Source organism: Notothenia rossii (genome assembly GCF_949606895.1).
Source record: "Notothenia rossii genome assembly, chromosome: 4".
Taxonomy (NCBI): Eukaryota; Metazoa; Chordata; class Actinopteri; order Perciformes; family Nototheniidae; genus Notothenia; species Notothenia rossii.
Window position 1 is genome coordinate 71,091,862 of NC_136902.1, and position 15,721 is coordinate 71,107,582.

Below are 15,721 nucleotides of genomic sequence, written 5' to 3' on the forward strand. Positions count from 1 at the left end.
TCAACTGTATGCGCACACAAGGCTTGTCATGCTGACAGCAGAGCTGTGTGAGTCACATAGCACCAGGAGCACTACAAGCCAAAACATTGTTTTTATTTTTTTAAATAACCGAGATAAAAAAACATGCTTTGGAAAAACTGTGTTGTTCTGATTAAACCAGCATGTATTCACTTCAATACGAAACAGCACTGATGCAATTTGTAATTGAGCATAAGAACATGTTTTCCCGTGTGTGTTTTTTCTTCTAAAGTGAGCAGGTGTTCTTGGCTGCAACAAATTGCCTGTGGTGATTTTTCTGTTAGGGTAGCCATCAAGAAATAACACATGCGTGTGCACAACACAAAAGAAAGATAGAATTCAAAGCAGTTGCATAGCTCAGCGCCACAGCCCTGACCTGATCTGAGTGCTCCTCTGGTTTCTTCGAGGAATATAGAAAAATCCGGATAAAGCAGGATGTGGAGGATTGTCACAGCACAGCACTCGATGTACACGTAGGTAGTGTTCAGCACTTGAAAGTCTGCAAACCAATTAAAAAGAGATTCTTTAAACCAGCTGTGAGAGCCATGATCCACACAGACATGCATACATTCACATTAGCTACGTCTTCAGAGTAAGCTACATTTTACTTTCAACTTGGGGATTGTATAAGTTCAATCACTATTTGACATTTTTCAGGGTTATTTGTGATACTCCTGCAGCTATTCCATATGAGATTTCTTGCTATGTGAATGTTTTCAGCTTGGAACCAACTACCTCACAGCTGAAAGTTTAAAGCATGATGACCCTTGATTCATGTATTCGCTCCTTTAATGGAGAATATGGGTCGTCCTTTGAAATCTTTGATATACAGCTCAGGAGTTCAGTCCCCCACTGAGAGGTGGCTGCAGAGGGAGAAGGCAATGAAGTGGCGGGTCAGTAGGGGGTATTAAAGCTCTCATGTCTCGCAGTGATGCTTTGACTGCCTGGACTATGCTGTGGCGCATGATTCCACCAGAAGTATTGAAGAGGCCACAGATGAACTGTAAAATCATTGGACACACTGTGATGTGTTGGAGCCACAGTCCTGTTATGGAGGATGCGTGTGTCTATGAGGAAGACGGTATAGTTTTTATCGTCTGACTTCCCATCAAAAATACCAAAGAGTGAGTATCATTGAGAAACATGGTTCAGAGTTGAATATTTGTGATTCTTAACAAAGTGAAATTTAGCACAATTAGCACTGGAATCTTGGAGAGCACCAAGTTATTCACTGCAGACGATGAAACTGAGAAATGGGTGGGAGTAGAAATGTAAGACTAAGCAAAAACTAGGCTACTTGTAAAGCTGGAGATGTATGTCTGGTATTAACTCTAACAAACAGCTGGTCGATGAAGCTAACAGTTTTCAGGCAGATGGAAAGTGTACAATTTGCATACAGGACCTTGGAAGGTGTAAAGACAACACCTTATATTGTTGATATTTGTATACCGACATCTTAAGGGCTAAATACTCAAGAATACCTCCTTATCACAATTTTTTGGGATAATCTCCAAAACCTCCCTTGCAAGCTGACATCTCCAAATAATAGTACAAAGTAACTGCTCTGTGCAGAATGTATGTATCATCCATAAAATTCACAAAGCATGCTCATGTTTTCTCTTACCAAGGCTCTGAATGCTTTATGCCAAAGCATACCAAAGGGAAGAGAGAGGCATAATATCTAATGAGACCATCCTTCGCTGAATAGAATTGTCTCATGCATTGTGTTTCTATTCTGCTTTTGAATCTGGTTATTTTCTGTGAGCCGTCAAGTGTTCAGGGTCTCACTTAGCAGAGATCTGACACTGTTCTCCACTGTGCTGTTCTGCCACCTCTTGTTATGCTATCTGATGCCATCACAGCAATGGCATGTTTAATGAGTTAGTGAATATGAAGATTCATTTGCACATGAGAACAATGTTCAATGAAAAAAGTAAAAGGATTTTAAATTCTGTAAGTGAATGTAAGAATCAGCATCTATTGTGCAGCCAAACCTCAGACCAAAAGATAATTATCCCGCATATTAATGGTATTCTCATTCACACCATTTTCCGGAGGTAAATTGTCCTTCATTGAAGAGCCATACATTTACATAAAAAGGTCAAAATGAACAAGGTATGCTGAGAAATTAAAAGACTATATATTATATTATTCAGATACATCAGTTAAGATTGACTTAAGTGCAAATCAGGAGCTGGCAGTTTCAGACACGTAAATGATTTCCTTTTATGCACAGCTAGCCACTTGGCACACCATGCACGGCACTCTGCAGCCCCCATGCTCTGTGCCACTAAGAGGACTTTAATGGGTTTTTCTCTCCACTCTAGATTTAGAAACTTGCTGGTCAGGATATCAGTGGAGTCACACATATCATGTTTGAGCGCAATTTGCTGGATCGGTTTCATAAAGATAGAGTAGCCTTGAGGTGAAGTATAAGGAACTTGTAGCTTTACACCCTGATTGTTCGCTTTCAACAGGCAGTGATTATCTGACGTAGGTTCTGCCGATCTGTTATCTACACATGGAACAGACAGTTGCGAGTGACACTGAGTAATCTTTCAGAGACAATTTCCATTTCTTATCTGTAAATAAATGATGGATATGTTCAATTTGCATGTTTCACAGTGATGGATACTTTGGACATTGTCATTTTTTGTTATGAATTTGTAAAGCTGCCTTGTCAATTTGATGTTATTTAGGATGAATGATTACCAACATTGGAAAAAGAAATCAGGCTATACTGTATCTGTTCTGCGTACCCTGAGCATCACTCTATTGTCAACTTTAAAGATGATTGATTGTTGCTGCCTCACTGGTGCTGGGCTTACAGCATTGTTTGAAATAAATATGAAGACCTTTAAATCCCTTTGGGTATAAGAGCAACATCGGCCACACTGTTAGGACTCTGGGAAAGCAGAGGTGGGTACTGTGTATTATTTTCCTGGAACTGATACTCCAATTCATCATCCCCTCCCTGTCTGTTTTCAATCTGTCCTCTACCTGCTAATCTCCCCCCGGGGATATCAGGCATGGGCCTAGCACAAAAGCATGCAGGAAGGCCGCTTGTTTATCTTTGATTCGATCAACAATCTGCCTCTCTGGAAATATATAACACCACAAGATGACACAGCTTTAAGTTATGGGGCTGCTGTAAGGAATACCACTCAAAATTAAAAGATACATGCCCAGATCAGCCTATCAAATCACTTTAGGACAGAGTTTTTCTGGGGCAGGGTATAAATCAAATAACATTCATGCATCCTCAGAAGCTGAAGAAGCAAACTCACATACTATTGAAATGAACACTGACAGTTTGAAAGACATCATGAAAAGAGTCAAAAACTATAAATGTAGATAGGATTGACAGTCATAATACATTATGGATAGGTTTCTGACGATGTTAAAATGAATTTCTAATCCTACTTGTCACTGTCTTATTGACATGCTACTTACAGACCCCAAACGTCTGTCTCAGATCGGAACATTTAGCTGCAAAATCTGCTCTCTGCATGCTTTTGTTTTGCAAGCCATGGCATTTGTCCTCTGGTTGTCTCGTAATTTGATTAGTGTGTATGGATGTAAAGGATGAAGGGCAGTGATATCAACTCATTATCGGCAGGAATATGTATTACCCTTTGTGCTTTACACCAATTTGCCTCACATAACAGGATTGGACAACTTCAATCAAAGCCCCTATCAGTGACTACACATCTCTAACACAAGTTGAAACAAGTTGTATAAAGACAAACATTTACCAACACACAGTGCTTATCCTCTCCTATTTACTCAATCAAATGTATTGCTAATTACATCTGTGATGTTTTTTAATAATGCTTCAGATAAGTAGTGTAAACACTCTGCAGAACAAAAAGCCTTTCAGTCAAGAGGTGACTGCAATAAAATAAAAAGCCATTACAACTTTCCCAAAGCAATCATGCCTGGGTGAGAAGGTTGTCGCCAGTGATGAGGACATGCTTACTTGCATCTGAACTTTGTTTGCCTTTGACTGTTCAGTGAGAACGATGAAGTAAAGCGTTCTTTTTTTCTAAGAATGGTGTACGACTTTTAGCCATTTAGTAAAACAACTTTCACTAGATTGTCCCCATTTGAGTAAACATGGGGAATCTTTGCTTACTCTGTGAATCTCCTGCCTTTTCATCTAGCTATAGGCTATAAAGGTAAAAACTTCAATGAATCACACATACGACTGATCTCGCAGCAGTGACGACATTCCCATAAGCCTAAGCTTTATGTGTGTGTATTAATTAACAAATGTTGGCATGCTGAAACACTTAACTCTGATGATGAATATGGTAAACATTATGCCTTCTAGCCATTAGCATGTTAGCATGCTGATGTAGGCACAGCGAACTGCTGTGTCCAAGAACAGCCTAACAGAGCCACTAGCACTTCAGAACACTCTCCAACCAAATAAAAAATAAAAGAAATGTCAAGTACCTGGAGTCACACACTGCTGTTAATGCAGCTTTGACTCATAACAGGGAAGTACACTACACAGGGACCACAGTGAGTTTACTACATAAAACAAAAGTGGAGAGTGTCTCTATCTGGCCCTCTTCAAAGTTATTGTTCAGAGAGGACAGATGAAACAACAGAGCTCCATTCCATTTAAATGTCACGCTCCATTACATCTATGCTTTTTCTACTCATCAGAGGAAAGTTTCTGCACTCATCATCGCTGCTGTGAATTTGCATGAGGCCTGACTTTAATGAGGCCATGCCAGAGCAATAATAATGGAGACAATAAAGATAATAATAATACTGACAGACATTTAAGTGATATTAATTACCATTGGGACACATTAGTGTAGAAACACTGGACTGCTATAAGTGGATTTAAACTGAATGGTAGAATGAATCTATCCCTGACGTACCCTGAGTTATTGTTATCAAAGAAAACAAATTGACCTAATCACAGAAAACTAGAACTGGACGAGAACTCTGTCTTTATAAGTTATGGTAAAGCAGCTGAAGGGCAAAGTATTTTGAACATAATTCGCTGGTACTGAATCTTGTTGCCTTCATCCTGTCGGCAATACAGCTCCTACATTTTCACAGCATGGTCCTCCTACATGACCAGGAATGAATCAAATACAAAAACTGGACCCAAGCTTCTAAAGAGTCATAATGGCATAAATTATTAGTCAAGCGAAGAAAACAATTTGTACGTTTTTTCTAATCTACCTCTCACTCCATGTGCATGTATACCTGTATTTGTACTCTGCTATTTGAGTTTGGATGAGTGGGCACTAATGGATCCAGCAATTAATGTTAACCCATTATTCACATTTTTGTTTGCTGCTTTTCTTTTTACAGTGCAGCATTTCTGTGGAAGATATTGTTAGGATTAGGTACAGATTGTTTGGGCCGAGCGTGATATTGTTAGTATTAGATTTAAGGGTTACAACTCTGCATATAACACCGCATGCTAGAAAAAGTGTGTATTCCTAAACTCATTACTGTCAATTCTGTAACTTTGTATCTCAGCCTGTGAGTGAGACTATGGAACAGTGTGAATGTGGAGCTAAAGCGATGTCCAGACATTAACCAGTTCAAGAGGAAATACAGAGAAATTATTTTCTCGAGATACAGGGATGGGGAAGGTGTTTGACTATGTGTATGTGTATATGTCTAAGTATGTAGGTGTGTATATGTATGTGTGCATATATGTATATCAGTGTATGTATGTGTATGTATATGTGTATATGTATACATGTCAATCAACAGATAAAGCCGATTAATAATACTAATAATATCAATAATAATGCATAAAAATTATAATTATTGCAAATTCTAAATAAATCATTTAGGGACAAGGGGTGGGATTAAATAAGTTATACTTCTTCTCACTCCTTTTCAAACATTAGATGTGGCACTGTTTATGTTGATAATGCTGTTGTTGTTGTTGTTGTAAATGTCATTTTTTGTTTTGTCATTTCTATGTTTTGATTTGTTTTACATGACTATGCACTACAACATTTGTTTTGTTTTTGTAATTGTACTTGTTCGAAATAAAATCAATCAATCAATCAATCAATCAATCAATCAATCAATCAATCAATCAATCAATCAATCAATCCTGTAACTTGAATATGAACAGAGAAATAGCGTGGCCTTCAGGCAATGTGAAATACCTTATTTAGAGCCAGTGTTTGGTGTGTCCACTCTGAGCTAGTGGCAGAGCAAAAATAGTGAACTCTATGAAGGGCTCACACTAAGCTAAAGAAAACACAATGATTCTTAGCTTTTGGGGATTATACAAAAATAAATCAACGTAAATAATATATTGTATTTCTGCTGAAAGATCCCCCTAAATACTAAACACTAGCCCTTTAAGAAATACAACCAGCCAGGAAATCTAGATCAAGTGTGCATGAAATGAATTGCTATTCAGTTGTCGCTACCATGCTGCTTGATATTTACCAACAGTTGTCAACACACAGGCAGGGGAAGAAGTTTTAACGAGGTTTGCACTCTGTGTGGTGCCACCATCAGTACACATTCTGGAATTAAGCAATTTTCAGGGAGGGTCTCCTGGCGAGCTTTATCAAAAGAAAAATACACAAAAAAGACAATGAACCAACATTAACAATGAACCCAGAGTAGTTGCCGGTCACAGTTAAACACAACAATGAAAACATCTTTAGAAATGTAACTTTGGAATTCTTCCTGGGTAACCTGGCTTTTTAATTCTGCTCTTCATTGAAATGAATGCTTCAAAACTGCTCCCCACCTAACCCATTATTCTTGCTAAAGGGCTACAGGTCATAAGTTCACGGTATTGTTATTCATGTAGTCTACTTTCACTCTAAATATCCTCACAAATGTTAATATGGAACTTTCATTGGGAATTTTGTTTGGGACAAAATGTGAATAGGTCATGAATCAGGGATCAAGGTTGGATTTTAGTAAAATAAATAATGACAAAAAATATGTCATTTTCAGGGGGGACATTTGCATGATGAAGATTGTCCCTTTATTTTACTCCTTAGATGCGCTATCTCCATCAAAAAACGTTTTTATGTTAGTCTTCCCCGGTTCTAACCTGTGCTTTGCTGCTGGCTGATTTGATTCTGAACATCAAAAAACACCACTAACAACATGCCATAAAAGGATTATGAGCTATTCTGAAACGATTCCAATTTTATTTCCCACCATCTACATCAAAGTCAGAAAACTTTGATGTTGAAAATGAAGCATGGTATTTTTACTGCCTAATTTCCTCACAGGCACATGTTTCCAACAGTGTTTTCTGTGTTTCTGGCAACTGTTAGTGGTGCAGATCCTAAAATGTACCAGCTTAAATAACAAGGTGTCCATCTGGATGAAGTACCACCATTTGATTTAAAAATGGAGCTGTGATTAAAGACCCATTTGGCAACCTAAAATACTGACATTGGGCAGAGGTCATTGTGAGTTCAAAGGAAGTGAGGAATCTAATATTGTGTGATAAACACAGACATCCTTTAAGCAGTACTATATGAGATTCCTGTACTTTTGAGACTCACAACTGACTGTTAAAGAACTCAAAAAAATTTGTAACGAACATCACCTGACTATAATGAAAAGAAAGTCTTCCCTTTCAGGTAATCAAACACTTAAAGTGAGAAGTTCAAACAGTGGCCTCCCATCTTTGATCCAAAAATGTAGAAGGAACAGGGCAGTACTTCCAGACTTTTCTTCGCATATCAGAGCCCACAGCTGTGACTTATGGACCTTATGCTGCTTCTCCTTTTCCACACCTCTCACAATAATTACATTTCATGGAGAGATGAAAGTGAACAGGTGGCTTTTTTCTCTGCTTTCTGTGTTTCAAATGTGGGGGAGGAATTCATCACACCGTGCTGTTTCATTGCACATTTACAGTATAAAAGCAAGCACCTGCACACCAAGCTGCTTTGCTCACTCACTTTGTATTTTATGATTATTAAATGTCATATTAACGGTGGTCTTGCTGAATGTGAAAGCAGACCAGTGTTTTTGTAACACACACTGAAATTGATGTGCCTCAGTCAAGGACAGTTGAATCAGAAGTGGAGTTGCTCCCCAGGTGAAGCAGTGTGTCTCCTAAAAAAATGGGTCAGGTCAAATTCAGAGGACAAACTGTACGCAGGTATTTCTAAAGCACCAATAACCTCAAAGAGCCACACCATGCCTAGCCTAATACTGGGGGTACAAGATGCTGCATTTTGCATTAACATACCAGACAAAACCACAATATACTCCTTAGACTGTAGTAATAAAAGAGGTGTAGGGTTATACTGCTGGAGCAAAATCATACAGCGCATATTTCCCTCCATGACAGTAATACCCAACTCTCCCATAATCCCGCAGCTGGGTCAACCTCCATACGTGCAGCTCATATAGTGTCGGGAACTGGAGGTGAAGGCTCACATAATCAAGTGCTCCCACTCCTTTCTCACTTTCAGCAAAGTTGTTGAAGTTAATACTTTTCCTGAGCCCATGAATATCACCAGAGAAGCTGCCAGCCTCTCCACAAACCTTGTTAATTTTAACACCAATGGCTGGTTAAAAAAAAAACACACTCCAAACATCCGCATCATTAGCGCATCAGGTTATACTGTATACAGTTCATGTCCTTCCCATAAATATATCAAGTTGCAGTTGAAAATTAAAGTCATACTCCAGAGATTTTCCTCATAAAGATCAGCTTACTTGTCATGAGCAGCACCACTCATCAGCAGGTAACGATTCAAGGTCAGTCCTTACTGCCATCAATGTGCAGCTGTTGAAGAGAACCAATAACTGTTAGTGTATCATAAGGCCATGGGGACGCTATAAAAACTACATTTGGGTCATAAAAAACAACTTAAGATCATGCTGCCAACATTACATCTCAGGAAATGTTAGTTATTTTTATACTGTCAATGCTGTATTTTGGTGATTTATGTTGAGGTTTGTTTTTTGGGTGTTAACTTCTTGACCCTAATACCAATTTTATCTTTGTTCTTTTTGTACACTGTATAGTAGTATCCATAAAAAGTTAATCACACAGGAAAATATGCATACGGTAAGTGCATCTCCAGTATATCAGCTGACTCCACTCTCATCTTGGACAGCTAATACCCCTCTCCCCATCAGGCAGGTGATACAGTGTCGCATGCAGCCTCTGCAGATACACAGAGTCTGTTGTTCCCCTGACAATAAAACTGATTAACTCAGAATGATAGTCTGGGTCTCCACAGCACAAACTCACATCCCTATGCTTTCCCCAGTTCCTATTATTTATTTATGCTGAGCGTACAGTAATTTCACAACATTTTTTTTCCCCATGGTGTATGTCATTAGTTGTAGTTTGATATATTATATTTTTTCTTCTTCCGGCGCTGCTTTTTTCATGTCCTTGCTGCTGCAACTTCCATGTTCAACACAATTTTCCCTGCCAACCAGAATACAATATATATATATCCAATCTAATTTTCTTTTGGAATAAGAGAGTGAGAATGCAGGAATATTAGGATCTTATTCCCTATCAGTCCGACAGCACAATATATAATTTACTGTTGATCTCACTATAAAATTAATCTTTTGTAAGCGGTGGTTAAGAACTTGTAGCTATCTGACCTTGAACACTTGTCCTTGGCCTGGCTTTTATTGCAACCCGCCCACATATCGGTACATCTGCACACGTTTATCACCCTCTGTAAAAAACACTCTGCCTCTCTACAAGAGATCCCTCTCAAGCCCCGTATAACAATTTGACACTGAGTTTCTTCTGTTAGGTGAAATTGTGCAAGCACAATTATATTACCCTTACAGGACACCTTGTAATTATACATTTACATCAAAAATAATTTATTGGACAGCCTTGTCAGCATTCATTAGCATGGTTCACGCAAATAGACAAGCAAAGAGATGGCTCCTGCTGATGAACACCTTTTGCATGCATAATGTTCAAAATCAGTCCCGAACTTGATTGGACAGTATCGGTTAAAATGTCCATTGATATAAAGTTGTTAACAATGTCAGCAATGTTACACATAGGGTTCATCAAATCTTCCAGTCTCACTTCATTTGGCACGATTTATGTGTGTTTGGGAATGTCAGTGTATAAAGTATCAAAGTATGTTTATATATACAGTTTATATACAGTTTATATATAGTTCATATATATTTTTCTAAATATAAGAGAAGTCTTACAGTCACTGTTGTTCCCTGAAGCGATGGAAAACAGATTGGCAACAAGTGAGATCACAGAGTGATCATAAAAGCGTCAGCTGAGCCGACTGACAGTGATTTGAGATGACACTCACTGTGGCAGCTTTTCTCTTCGACTCCCTTATGGAGACCCTGCTGGTCACAGTGAAGACTGAGGAAAATGCACTCAAGCTCAAACAGATATAACTGAAAATTCAAACTTTTCCAAGTGCTATCCAGCCGATCTCTCCATGGCTCACACATTCTTTCATTTCGAAAAAGCTTTGTGAATATTAATCCGGCCATCTGAACCCCAGATTTCACAAAGGTAAAGGCAGACACTTAAAATGTTAAAAACCTAAACTTTCTTTACAGTTCATTTACAAACTACATGTCATTTACTGCTTCACACTTTTCTGCTCCTGTTTCCAACACAATCCACAGTATTCTAAAGGGTTAGTCCAAATGTCAAAATAAGATATCCAGTTTTAAGAGGGCCGAGTGAGAGAAAGTATCTCAGAGGCAGATATTAAACTAGCAAAACCAAAAACGACCTTTATAACAAAAGATGTAGTTGGAGTCTTTAAAATCTTAAAAGGATGAATTGTGTCAAGTTAAGCCTCAGAGACATATGACCAAGGCGGCCCAATCTCCCTGGATGATAGAAATGGGGACGATGGACTAAAAAGGAACAGTTAGAAAAGTTCACAGAGCCATATTGTAGCACAAATGTCTAAAATGAAGGCACTAAAATCCCTTTAGTGACTATAATGATCATCAAATGTACATTGAAAGCTGCAGTGCTGATGTCAAGGCAAGGACACTTTGTAGACTAAGGATACTTAAATCATTTCAATTTGTAAAATCTCAGCAGGAGTTTACAGGTCAAATCAACACAAGGTAGACCAATAAAATAAATAATGATGAAAGAATTCTGTATTTGTCTGAGCCATAATAGTCCTAATAATAATATAAACCAGCAGTTCAAAATTCCAACAGGGGTTAGCTTAGTTTATCTAAAAACTCAGAAGCTGCACTGAACAGAAAATAGACAATGTCTTTTGGAGGAAATACAGAACTACACTCTTCTCCCTGTTTGACTGCTTTGGAAGAGGATTAAAGCTTTAAATTCAACATCAAACAAAGTCTAACTCGAGTCGGAAGTTGTTGCTGACACACTAGAAAAATTGGCGAAGCAAGCATGTTGTGTGGACCTGCTTAGAATTAAGGAGTATTTCCCTCAGTGCTGTCTTACCACCACTCATCTCTCCATGTGTGGTTGAGTCCCTCAAGGAATTTAACTTGTTTCCTGCAAAAAGGCTACAATTCATAGGTGTGAGAGCAGATGTCTCCTTGACTTATTGCACTGGTCAAATGCCTGAGGCTAAATGACTTCTCATGAACTCGAGCTGGCCTTCTGTACTATTGGACAGTGTAAATTTAGCACCACATTACTAACAGAGGGACATTTTCTGTATTACAGTAGGTCTTCCATGGACTGACAGTAATGGCATTTTCAGATTTTCATTAGCGCAGTGTAATTAATCTGAAGTAATTCATAGAAATCAGAAATCAGGTCTTTCTAATGCTTTCGCTACCATGAGGCAGCAGCCGGCTCTATTTCTTTCTGAATGAAGTATTAAAGCTGCAAATTATTCTTTTAGCGTGGCAAACAGCCAGGAGGAAGGTTTAATTCTTCAACTGAGGCTCAAGGTCTATAAACGACCTTTAATGGTCAGCAAATCATTGGGTCTGCCAATTCTTTTTTTTATATGAGACAAATCATTCTTTGAGAAAAAAGGTCCTAATGAAAAATGTGTATAGACGTTGATAAAACTAATTTCTACCTCATTCTGCAGGATATCAGCTTATATATATTACAAGAAAGTATGTCTATGACATTCATGCTCCTTTTTAGTTCCTGCAATTGGGTTCAAAGAGAGCATTGAGAAACAGAGGGTCTTGAAGTAGTAAGTAAGTAAAAACAAAAGTAATGTAAAGTTAAGACTCTTATCTGCCTAAGCAGCAACTTTGGACCCTTTTAATAATGGAGTAATTCTAAACCTTCAGCTTACTTTAGAGCTTTAATGCCTTAAACTGCCAACACAGCATGTGTTTTACTGTCTTAGTCTTAGCCTCAATTAACCTTTAACAAAATTAGAAATAACTTCTGGTAATATAATTTAGTTTATATCAGTTAATTACTGGTTTAAACAAAAATAATTTTAAGCCTTGAATGAAAACAAATGCACACAGTTCTGAAGTATTTATACTTTTATGTCAAAATAGAGCACATTGTACAGCATTAGTGATTTTTTTTTTTAAAAGACACAGTATCTCCCAGAGAAGATCTCTGTAGGGTTGAGATTATTCATAGGATATAAATATACACATAGTGTGCATATTTTCAAAATAACATGCAACTCGGTCATGAAGACACTCACAGATTTAGTCATGGACACACACTCACATGGTCCCTCTTAATAACACTTCAACATTAACAATACAAAAACATTTACATCTGTGAAGGGCAATACTTCAGGTCCATGACCGACCACACACACACACACACACACACACACACACACACACACACACACACACACACACACACACACACACACACACACACACACACACACACACACACACACACACACACACACACACACACACACACACACACACACACACACACACACACACACACACACACACACACACACACACACACACACACACACACACACACACACACACACACACACACACACACACACACACACACACACACTAGTTGTGTGCTTAAAATGTTTATAACTCTGTCTTAGTGCTTTTATCCAGTCCCTCTGCAGCTTTTGTCCTCAAGTCATCCTTCAGCCATTTGTTGAAAACAGCAATGGGGTCGATGTTCCAGTGTTTATGGAAAGAGATGGGCACCTGGTGAGCTAAGAAGTCTCTGGCGTAGTCCTCTGGGCGTGCCTGAAAGATAAGATTAAGTACAGTAATTTATATCTGGAAGCAGCGACCAGAGACTGTGTGCAAGTGCTACAGGCAACAAGAATGAAGGCGTGAAAGAGTATGTGGAAACAGATAGTGCATACTGAAAACTGAGCAACTGGGACCATTGTTTGTATAAAGGGATTCAAACAAGAATAAATGTTGAGGCAATTTGTTAATTTTATTGTCTGATTCATTGACAGAGTAACCATTCATTTTGGGTTAAATCAATATGTTGCTTTTTCAAACTGATTTCCGTCATCTCTGCTAATCGAGATAGTGAGGTGTATTGATGTCTTTTGGTTGACACAACTCTCACTCTGCTGTCTGTGTTGAACACAACATGTTGAAGTTATTAAATGAACAATGGCTGAATTCCATTTAGATTCTTCAGTTTTGTTATTGTGCATGCTGGCTCACTGTCACAACCTACTGAGATACTTGCATACCTACCATACTTCTTGTTAATGTATTGTTATTTATAAATACACACATGCTTTTCCTAGTATGACAAGCTGACTTCCAACTTGACAACATGGATGCCCATTCGGATCTATTGTAATTGGACTTATATATAATTTATATAGTGCCTAAATGTCATTGCAAAATATCTTTAACCTTTAAAAAAACAGTTCTGCAGAAATCAATGAGATGTCCAATGATGTGGATAGTTGCAAGTTAGACACATGCAAGTCATCCCATGAGCCCCATGTGGCGTGAATGTGACATGATAATGCCTCACATATTTATTCTGTTTGCTCTCAGAAATTCCTGATATCCTTAATTCATAAGTACTGAGATTTAAGCGCATCGTGAACAAAAAACACCTGTGGGGGTGTGTAATGCCTTTGATATCAGAAATTGGCCAGTTACAAGCCGAAAAAACCTTTTCCAGTATATTTTTGCTAAAGAAATATTGTGATGGATTTTCATTCCAAGAAAAGAGGGGAAAAAAACTCAGTATGACCACCTTAGGTACAAATACACAGACCATTAACACACAGAATGTATTGAAAGATTGTGAATACTACCTGGTGGAAAAGAGCACTGTGTGTGACAGGAAGTCCAATGGCATTGAGGCACATTCCCAGCACCATGTCATCCGGCGCATCATTGCTGTAGCACTTACAGCCACTGTTCAGGAGCTGGACCACAGCCTCCCTGCTGAACACCATACTGCAGCCACACAGAGAGGGACATCAGAGAGAGCAGATACACAATGCAGCTACATTCAGACAATTTAACTGAACTGTAAATGATCAGTTTAGAGTTATTGTTAGAAATGACCAGAAAATAATAAGCATGTCTTTCAACTGTCATCTTAAGCTTATGTTATTCAGTCGGTAAGAGGGCGGCAGCGTAGTGAGTACAACTGAAAAACAAGCCGTGAGGGAGATGTGGCTCTGCACAACAAGGACACGACATCTCTTTGAAAAGAGATGCAATTATATATGAAGAAACAAATCTCGAGCTGCCAAAATAAAAACTACTCATTGCCACTCAAAACAGTTATTAGAAGATATCACTTTTGAAAAAAACTGGCAGTTGCAGGGCTGTTAAGTGTCACGGCGAGTGAAGTAACCCTGAATAGTTTCTCACACTGTTCACTCAAATCTACTGATGAATCTGTTGGAGAGCTTTGCTCCAGCACTGACAGCTGAAATATAACTTCTACTTATTGTCCACTTGTTATAAGAAAATAAGTATCTTTTAGAATTTGTATTAGTGTACAGTATGTTTTCTTGCAGTAACCAACAGTTTGTATACTGTAGTGTGAGGATAAAGTAATGACTCCCTCTCTTGTCTTATAAACTGACCGTCTGTTTACTGCATTTTGTGGTGATTTATTCCACATTTTTATTGAGTATATTTACTGTAAGGCAGCCTGCAAACCACAGGGAGCTGCACAGCTTTAAACTGAATTTAAATGATGTATCTGTAAATAAAATATTACAGGTTTTCCATTACATATTTTATAGTCTCTCTGTTGCATCTGTATCTTTCATCATTATTCCCTGAGCGTCCGAGCTATGAAACTCACCCTCCACCTCCCGTGATGTAGCTGTAGCCCCCTTGGCTCAGGCCGTAGCCGTACCTCTCCCCCAGACACACGGGTTCAGATGGGTCGTAACAGCTCAGCAAGACCTGCAGTCTGGAGAGGCTACAGGAAGCAAAGATCAGACTCATCATACACTCATGATCATGATACACACACGTGTCTGCAGGTACACACATACTGTATGAAACTGTCCATTTAGTAGCTGAAATGACTGCCCTCCCTCAGGAACTATAACACGCCCAGAGGCTTCCACATGAAGGGGCAACCTTACGGATATAAGTGAAGCCGGCTGGACTGGAATTTATGCTCTGAGCTTTCAGATGTTCAACAGGATGGTAATATCCAACTAATTTCCCCCTAAATGACTTCATATCCAGCGTTTCTCTCTTTCGATGGGCAAGCCTTTTCATGGCTGTGTGAGCAGAATCTGTTATAAAATGTATGAATACATGTCACTCAAACGCC

The 15,721-nt window shown here is 38.6% G+C and overlaps 2 protein-coding genes across 2 annotated transcripts in view; one reads left to right on the plus strand and one right to left on the minus strand.

Annotated features, from left to right (window-relative positions):
- LOC307038037 (stromal interaction molecule 1-like) overlaps positions 1–15,721 on the plus strand; it is a 358,279-nt gene that overhangs the window by 121,849 nt on the left and 220,709 nt on the right. The window lies entirely within an intron of this gene.
- Positions 12,454–15,721, minus strand: part of b3glcta (beta 3-glucosyltransferase a) — a 53,944-nt gene continuing 50,676 nt past the window's right edge. Inside the window, exons 13-15 of the mRNA XM_079675643.1 lie at positions 15,239–15,358; positions 14,229–14,373; positions 12,454–13,179 (exon numbers count right to left, since the gene is read on the minus strand). Of these exons, the coding sequence (XP_079531769.1) occupies positions 13,012–13,179; positions 14,229–14,373; positions 15,239–15,358 (433 nt within the window). The 3' untranslated portion in view covers positions 12,454–13,011. The remainder of the gene's footprint in view (positions 13,180–14,228; positions 14,374–15,238; positions 15,359–15,721) is intronic.